Source organism: Portunus trituberculatus, chromosome 27 (assembly GCF_017591435.1).
Source record: "Portunus trituberculatus isolate SZX2019 chromosome 27, ASM1759143v1, whole genome shotgun sequence".
NCBI classification, from domain to species: Eukaryota; Metazoa; Arthropoda; class Malacostraca; order Decapoda; family Portunidae; genus Portunus; species Portunus trituberculatus.
In genome coordinates, this window is record NC_059281.1 from 5556034 (window position 1) to 5565143 (window position 9110).

Genomic DNA, 9110 nt, shown 5'->3' on the forward strand with positions numbered 1-9110 from the left:
TATATATATATATATATATATATATATATATATATATATATATACTTTCTAAATTGATGAAATTTTATATTATATTCCAATATGAAAAATTTAGTCACATTCTTTTTAGTTTAAATAAAAGGTTTTTTGTTACATATATTGTTTACTTTTCCATTGGGATAGCATACGGAGAACCGGGATGGATATGAAGCCATCCCAACTTTGCTCCGCTAATCCCGGGCAAGTTCCAGCTATCTGGAGCGGATGTTCCTCGTTTCGCGTATCATAGGCCAGTGTGATAGCCCCTTTACTGGCGGAAAATGTTGAATTTGCCTCGTCATTTCCAGTTATGGGACCTTTAACACAGGACCTATAACTGACCTATTACTATCATTATAACTTCAACACTTCTCTTATTTTGTTAACCACACATCCCTCACTAAATCATTTACCATCTTTCCCACTAAGTATAGTTCACCAACTCGTTCACCACAATAAATTTACCTTATTTTTGTTTCTTGTTTTCACCATTTCACTCTCCACATTGCCTTCCATTAAAGTCACCTGTTAACTATCAGTACGTTATAACGGTTAACCTTACTTTCATTGCTATAACTTAAATTTTCGATCACATCACTTACATACTTGGTTAACTGTAGTTACCATTTACTGCAGATAAGACTACATACACCCAATTACATTTATATTACCATGAGTTTTGTGTATGATTAGACTATTTTATTGGCCTTACAAAAGGTCTATGTGGGTCAGAAGATTAATGACCAGTCTTCACTATTTTATTCCCCCAAGTCTGTCAAGCTGTATCAAATCACCAAATAGTAACCAGAAGGAATATGGAAAGGTCATGGTACTGAAGGGGTTAATGAGGTAGACTATTGCATAATCTTACCCAAATGAAAGTCCATTACTTACAATGAGGCAAGACAAGCTACAATGAAGTTAGGATTGATTGATAAGGTTAGATATCACAGTATAAATTAATGAGTAGAGGAAAGCACACCATTCAACAGAAAATGTAAGGAAATGGGAAAAAGTAAAATCAGAACCTAACATACATTTTTTTACATACTTCAATTGACAAAAAAGAAATTTAGAACATAAGCTATGATGCAATTTGTTTTTTCATCTCTGCATGAAAACAAATTACATTACTTCACCCTCCCCGAACTGGTACACTGAGTCAGCTTCACTCACCTGCCATTCCAAAACACTCCCACTGGTGAGGTAAGAAAAAGATAGAGTTCCATGGATCAGTTTATTGTACTTAGCATTTCTGTGCAAGCTCCCTCGCCTTGGCAATCCTGGAGGCAGACTTGGCACCCAACAGACCACCACCCCAGTTCTTCCTGATCTTGTCAAAGTGGTCGTAGTTGGTCTTGATGGACTCTAGCAGCTTGTTCAGGTTGCTCCTGTCATTTGCTTCAACCTGCAAAGACAATTACATCAGATTTCGGCTTTGAAAGTCCTTGCGCAGTTGTTACTTTAGTCGTATCAGGGTTAAAAAGCTCATATTGCAAGCCACATGGAGGTTCAGTGCATATATAGAATCATCATGTTTTTCCAGTGTTTAGAGAATGTCAGCCAAATATTAACTTTGCAATACAATCTGGTGCCATCATGGGGTAGGTACTCACATCAGTGATAGCCACACAGGCAACCTTCTTCCTCCTGACCACAGTGCTCAGGCGAGAATTTTCTTCACGATGCAGTAAGGAACACCCATCTTTTGACACAGGGTAGGCAGGAACAGCACCTTGGCAATCCTGGAGGCAGACTTGGCGCCCAATGAACCACCACCCATTCTTCCTGATCTCGTCAAAGTAGACATTGTAGCTGGTCTTCATGTACTGCTGTTATATGCCTCAACCTGCAAAGACAATTACATCAGATTTTGGCTTTGGAGGGTCTTGCATGGTCATTACATTAGTTGTGTCAGGGTTAAAAAGCTCATGTTGCAAGCCACATGATGGTTCAGTGCATATATAGTCATCATTGTTCATCCAGTTTTGAGATCAGCCAAATATTAACTTTATATAATACAATCTGGTGCCATCATGGGGCAGGTACTCACATCAGTGATAGCCACACAGGCAGTCTTCTTCCTCCTGACCACAGTGCCCAGGCAAGACTTGTTCATAATGCAGAAAAGAATGCCCATCTTTTGACACAGGGCAGGCAGGAACAGCACCTTGGCAATCCTGGAGGCAGACTTGGCGCCAATGAACCACCGCCCGTTCTTCCTGATCTCGTCAAAGTGGTCGTGGTAGTTGGTCTTGATGTACTGCTGTAATTTGCCTCGACCTGCAAAGACAATTACATCAAATTCTGGCTTTGAAGGTTCTTGCATAGTCATTACCTTAGTTGTATCAGGGTTAAAAAGCTCATGTTGCAAGCCACATGAAGGTTCAGTGCATATATAGAGTCATCATGCATTTCCAGTGTTTTGAGAGGTTAGCCAAACATTAACTTGGCAATACAAGTACTCACATCAGTGATAGCCACACAGGCAACCTTCTTCCTCCTGCCCAGGTTCTTGTTCTTCACGATGCAGTTAGGAATGCCCATCTTCCGACACAGGGCAGGCAGGAATAGCACTTTGGCTTGCTCCAGCTTGGCAATCCTGGAGGCAAACTTGGCTCCCAATGGACTACCACCCCATTTCTTCCTGATGTCATCAAAGCAGTCATTGTAGTTGGTCTTGATGGACTCCTGTCATTTGCCTCAACCTGCAAAGACAATTGCATCAGATTTTGGCTTTGGAAGTTCTTGCATAGTCATTGCCTTAGTTGTATCAGGGTTAAAAAGCTCATGTTGCAACCCACATGAAGGTTCAGTGCATATATAGAATCATCATGTTTTCCCAGTTGTGGTAACCTGACACAGTCAAATGAAGAAATGAGGGAAGAAACAAGAAAAAATAGGAGAGGAATAAAAACAAAGGAGGAAAAGGAAAAATAGAGACAAGTAGAAAAACATATCATGAAGTAGGACTTTGGTAGAGTCTTGACTAACAAATTGATAGTTTGCCCGAAGGTCTATCCATGACCGGACTCAAACAGGAAATGTAAACACAGAAATAAGAGTTGATAGAAATATCTGGGTGGCAGTTGAAGGAAATACAGTGGAGGCACACATGGTCCTGACCTGAGGGAAAGAAGGTCACCACAGGCAAAGGGACACTCTAGCTAGTGCCATACCTTGCCTCGGATACCTGGATTGGGTATAATACATAGTGCCATGTCAATGTACTTTAATTTTTGTGGATTGGGTCAAAATATACCTTGTCATGCCTAAGGGTGTGTTCAGGTAACTTGTATCACTGTGGACTGGGTCAAGATATACTTTGCCACACCTAAGGGTATGTCTGGGTGACTTGTGTTACAGTGGATTAGGTCATGATACATTGCCACACCTAGGAGTGTGAAAAATAACATGTGTATTACTGGAGATTGGATTAAAAAGTACATTGCCACACCTATGGGTGTGACTTGCATAAGGTATGCATTTCTGCTTAGAAAACAAGTGAACTAACAACCTAGGGGTATAAAATAAGATGTAATTAAGGGCGAGAGGCCTATTCCAGTCAAGAAAATAGAGCAGAAGGGAGGTCAGACTCCTGACCAGACAGGCATCAGAGGCACCATGGAGAAAATCACTCTTGTATTAGTAAGTGAAGCTTAACAATTAGTGATGCAGTCTTAGTTAACCCCTTCCCAGCAGCAGGGCAGATGAGAGAACTACCAAATAAAAAATTGTCCATATATAGATGCTACCAACTTTCATCCATACGTCTATAGATAGTTTTCCCACAAATGGGTACTCCTGATTGACATTATATATCCACTGAAAAAAAAAAAAAAAAAAAAAAAAAAAAAAAAAACTGAATAAACAAAGGAATCTACATGCAAGTGCTTTTTGTGTTTTGATTGGTGATAATATATGCCAATATACTTGTATGAATGTTTTAGTTACTCACATCCAGGACATGTGACCTGGATGTAACTTATTTCCACTTTTCTTTGTATTTTTCACATACTTATTTCGTACCAATTAATTTTTAGGCAACATTACTGGTGTGTGGCAGTTTTCTCTGACATGGTAGGCTAATGAGAGAGAGAGAGAGAGAGAGAGAGAGAGAGAGAGAGAGAGAGAGAGAGAGAGAGAGAGAGAGAGAGAGAGAGAGAGAGAGAGAGAGAGAGAGAGAGAGAGAGAGAGATAATAATAATAATAATAATAATAATAATAATAATAATAATAATAATAATAATAATAATAATAATAATGGAAAAATTTCCAGTATTAACTTATGTGCATAGCATATCCACCATCAACAAAGCACAAGTGATGACCGGCCTTGAGAGACCATTCTGACCAGTGTTTGGGTAGTTGAGATCCCAAATAATGAATCATTTTATGAATCTTGTTATTTGTAAGGAATCATCTATATAGAGACAATGCTACAATTTAGTACAGTAAAACAAAAACAAGCGTCTACATATAGACAATCTGACGAAAAGTCCCGTTTTCGAAATGTCTACATACAGATCCTCCACCGGGAAGGGGTTAGTTATCACTTCATGAAGTTAGAGGAAATAATATTTTAGTATATTATATTTGTAGGATGTTTAGATTGAAGATTTGTGTTTGATTTAATATGTTGTGTGATTTTGACTTGAATATGATTTTGACTGAATTTTGATGCTGGGATTTTTTTACGAAAAACTATTGAGAACTGTGTCACATATATGAAAAGATAATTTGCTACTTGCTGAAGTAATTACTGATGAGTATTTGTGCACTTAGTTTTAATCTAATTAAATGTAAAAAATTTAGCAGTGCATAATATATTGCCTTATGGTTATTATTAATTCTCTCAAAACTGTGCTATTGCAACTTGCAAGAGGACACAAAACAGTGTTTTGAGAATGTCAGCCAAACATTAACTTAGTAATACAATTTGGTGCCATCATGGGGCAGATACTCACATCAGTGATAGCCATACAGGCAGCTTTCTTCCTGCTGACCACAGTGCCCAGGTGAGACTTGTTCTTCATGAATGCCCATCTTGCAAAACAGGGCAGGCAGGAACAGTACCACCTGCAGGCAGCCAACAGTTAGTGAGAGTGCCAAGATGCTGGACAGGGATTACAGTGACAGGGTATCAGAATTTACACTTGGCAACATGAGACTGCTTCAGTTCAAGAGATTCAACCATAATTATTTAATTCATCATGTAAATAAGCTGGCTCAATAGCAACCAAACCTACTGTCCAATACACAACACCTGTGCCAGGATGCTATGAACACAAGTGTAAATATTCAATAACAAGTTTGTGCTTTGAAGTAAAAATATTAATGAACTCAAGTACTCCATAATTTCATGCCTTACAAATGGTGAATAAACCTAAACTATAGATGTACAATTATTGAGCGCATCATCAACCTATAAAGAAAACATACAGAAAATGCAATCCAGAAAATATTCTGGCAATAAGTAAGGAGGGAAGTAGGAAATGATAACACGTATCTTACTCCATCCACATCCTACTCCACTCCTGGCATGGCAAACCACACTCACCTCAATGACCTCAACATCGTTGGCAATGCACACAATGTAAATCTAGGAGTTGTGACCTTGTTGTCCCGGTGTGTGGTGTGTGCCTGGTCTCAGGCCTATCCGAAGATCGTAAATAATGAGCTCTGAGCTCGTTCCGTAGGGTAACGTCTGGCTGTCTCGTCAGAGACTGCAGCAGATCTAACATTGAATTACACCAGCCGCGCCGCCTTCTGCTCCACCAGCGTCACCACGTCGTTTGCTCCCTGGCGCACCTGAATCTTGCGCTTGGCTGGCATGTCTGGCTTACCGGCAGCACGCTTCCTCGGCCTCTCCCTCTAGGCAGCCTTGCTCTCAGGGCGTTATTTCTCCAGGAGGCGGAACAGCTCGGTGGCTGGTGGAGGGAAGGGAGTCAGTCAGGGACCCACGGCAGGCCTAGGGAAGCTACTGTATTATTGCACTGCTCAGGAATATGGTTGTCAACAGATTCCTGATAGCAAATAGTCGAGATAACATCACATTAGTGTTAGCCACTCGTCTTTTTTAAGTGTGTGTGTGTGTTTCAGCACGGTCGTCTACTGGTCACCCAGCCAGTCTTCCCCATTACGGAGCACGTTCAGAGCTCACAGATCGAGCTTCGGGTAGGACTGAGACCATAACAAACCGAGGAATCCAGGCCACAACCCCTTGAGTTACATCCTGGGGCACTCTCGCAAAGAAACCGTCCCGCAGCCCCTCCACTCAGCCGATATGACCTCACATATATAGAGCCAAAGTACGCTATTGGCCAACGAAAAAATCATGGTAACGAATAAGGGGATGTTCCCTCTCTCTTTCATCTCCTTATTGGTAACCATATTCTCTCCCTCTCTCGTGTAGACCAATAACGTGGCTCCATGAGTGATATAAAATCATATGGGTGGAGGAGCAGCGAGGGGGGAGCCCGGAATCGAGCGGGTTTGCGAGTACCACATCCGGTACCTACTTACAGCTAGGTGAACAGGCTTGCCCATTTGCCTCGCCGTTCCCGGGCCTTTTCGATTGTGAGCCGAGTGTGCTAACCACTACACTATGCTGAGAGAGAGAGAGAGAGAGAGAGAGAGAGAGAGAGAGAGAGAGAGAGAGAGATTGCTTACAGTGCATCTGCTGGCTGAGATCTGCCGATTGGAAGAACTATGACAAACGAAAGAAAGAAAGAAAAAAAAAAAAAAAAAAAAAAGCCAGAGACAAGGCTGGGGAAGAAGGGAAGCCATGTGGCGGTCACCGTACCAAAGGAGAGGAAAAATGTGAACTTACCATAAAACTACAATAAATTCACGGCTACCACAATGTTGAGGGAGACACGTACCTTCTTTTGCACCATCTTGTAGCTCTTCACTACCCGAGAATGAGGGAATGAAGGCACGTGGAGAGGAGAAACCCGGAGCACGTCCTCTCACCTTAATGGTCACGAGTAGAAAGGAGGATGAACATTCCAGCCGCAGCGGAGCCGCGTTGCTCCTTCCCCACAAGACCTAAAATTTTTGCATATTCCTTGTTCCCCACCACACCAAGTTATATTCCTTCTTTTACCTTATTTATTCAGTCCACCAGGATTTTTATAATCGAAAAATTATGCTTATTATTCTATAGTCCAGAAAACATGCAAAGTAAATCAGTAGTTATAATAAATTCAGTTTGTTTCATGTTTGATACGGAATGCGTTTCATACCCATGAGTTCCGTTTTGTTGCCACATTTTATTTGCAGTTTAATTTTCGCTACAAAATTTGCATGTATTTTCCTTACTACGTCCCTGTATATGAAAAAAGAAGTATATTGATAACTGTTTCAATATAATCATGTGATACACAACACCCTTCCAGCACCAGAGAGGAAATTATAAGCGTTTGAAGTGTTATGTTAAGTTTCTTTAGTTACTCATGAAAATATAAGCTCTCTAAAGCAATAAGAAAACCTCAGATTGCTTTGGACACTTAGGTAATTTTGAAAATGCTTTAATTATTTAACAAATAGGTCCATTTTCTTCCCAAGAAATACACTATCATCTCGGTATATTAAAACATCCTGAAACTCTAGAACCTCGAATACCAACTTCTGTCTTCTAAACTGTCACACTGAGTCTGTCAGTCAGTCCCCAGTCACCCTTCATCGGAGGAACTTAACTTAGGTTTTTTTTTTTTTTTTGTGTGTGTGTTATACTATTAGAATATTTTTAGTAGACATCAACTGGATTGTGTTACACTATTTTAATTGTTCACTGTGCTAAACGTTACATTCCGCCATGTAGTTTGATCACTATTTGTAATCACTGTCTAAATAGTTAACTTGTTCCTTGACAGTTAAGTAAGTAAGAAACGCAAGAATGTTTTTTAATGTTACTGATGTTATGAATTCCATGCTATGTTGATGATAGAGAAAATTATCCAGAATAATTTCTCAAAATTCATCAACTGCGTCACTCAGGTCGGACACCCTCCTTGACACGCTCAGGTCAAACTCATCTAACTCAGGTCGGACCCATCTATAATCCGAATATAACGGAAGTATAACGGAAAATTATATTTTGTTCGGGTCAAACTCCCCTTCGAGAATGGCATCAGAAAATCTGTCACAGCGAGGGAAAGTAAAGTTTACAAGCGATGGATGTATCTATATTTTTGGTGCTGATCAAGTCACAAAATTTTGAAGATGTGAAAAGAGGCGGCAGTGCAAAGCAAGAGTTCATGTAAAGATGGAAAATTTTTCAAATTTGTCAACATTCATTCACACACAGCCGACGTAGCTCAAGTGAAAAAACAAGAAACTATTACGAAGTTAAAATCTCGGGCTGCTGCAACTGTGGAAGAAACTATCAAGGTACCAAGGAATGTGTAGGAAATCTGACACAGGTATGTCAAGGAGTCATGTCCACTTACGGTGCTCTACGCAAACTTGTGCGAAGGAAAAGAAAAGAGGTCAGAGCATATCCTGCTAATCCTACTAATTAACCTACAAGATTTTGTGATTGGTGGTGATTTTAGAATTTATAAATCAGCATTTTCTTGGTGACAGTGGTGATGCGTCATGCAGAATTTTATATTCGGAAGGTAAAGAAATACAACTTTACTGAAGGAATCCAAAAAAATATTTGTTGATGGAACGTTCAAAATTACGCCCCTATATGCCATCCTTCCAAATCAATTACGTTCCACCTATGAACAATTATGAAGTATGGCTCTATAATTTCAAACCTAATGCCATCCTGAAGCAATCTACTGTGATTTTGAGGTAGCAATTTCAAAATTAAGTGTTCAGGAACATTTTCCAACTGCTCAAATTAGGGATTTTTTTTTTTCATCTGACATAAAATTTACATAAAAGATAATGTGGAACGTTTATGAACGCTCCTTAAATGACGAAGATAGGACAAACAATCACGCAGAAGCTGCTCATCGAAGACTGCAAAATGAACTTGAAATGCAACATCCTATTGTTTGGAAATTCATTGATGGTTTGAAAAAAGTTCAACGTGGAAGAGACCTATATTACGAGCAGCTGACCGGGGCATGAACCAC

At 39.9% G+C, this 9110-nt stretch overlaps 1 protein-coding gene and 2 non-coding genes across 4 annotated transcripts; all 3 read right to left on the bottom strand.

Annotated features, from left to right (window-relative positions):
• Positions 1–1241: 1241 nt before the first annotated feature.
• Positions 1242–7059, bottom strand: LOC123509715 (60S ribosomal protein L7a-like). Of its 2 annotated transcripts, XR_006676269.1 has the most exons (5): positions 6903–7053; positions 5579–5948; positions 4986–5097; positions 2488–2726; positions 2120–2301 (listed from the first exon to the last, which is right to left on the bottom strand). XR_006676269.1 is itself a non-coding variant. In XM_045264224.1 (4 exons), exons 2-4 carry the CDS (start codon positions 5593–5595, stop codon positions 1265–1267), a joined length of 291 nt encoding a protein of 96 aa, XP_045120159.1. In that variant the 5' UTR covers positions 5596–5948; positions 6903–7059; the 3' UTR covers positions 1242–1264. The 2 variants fall into 2 exon arrangements, 1 of the variants encoding a protein (XP_045120159.1); XM_045264224.1 differs by lacking the exons at positions 2120–2301; positions 2488–2726 and adding an exon at positions 1242–1426 and having other exon boundaries at positions 6903–7059.
• On the bottom strand, positions 1487–1560 carry LOC123509953. The gene has a single exon (XR_006676335.1). It is a non-coding gene; the product is annotated as a small nucleolar RNA SNORD36 (small nucleolar RNA).
• LOC123509954 lies at positions 2362–2434 on the bottom strand. Its single transcript, XR_006676336.1, has one exon. It is a non-coding gene; the product is annotated as a small nucleolar RNA SNORD36 (small nucleolar RNA).
• Positions 7060–9110: the final 2051 nt, after the last annotated feature.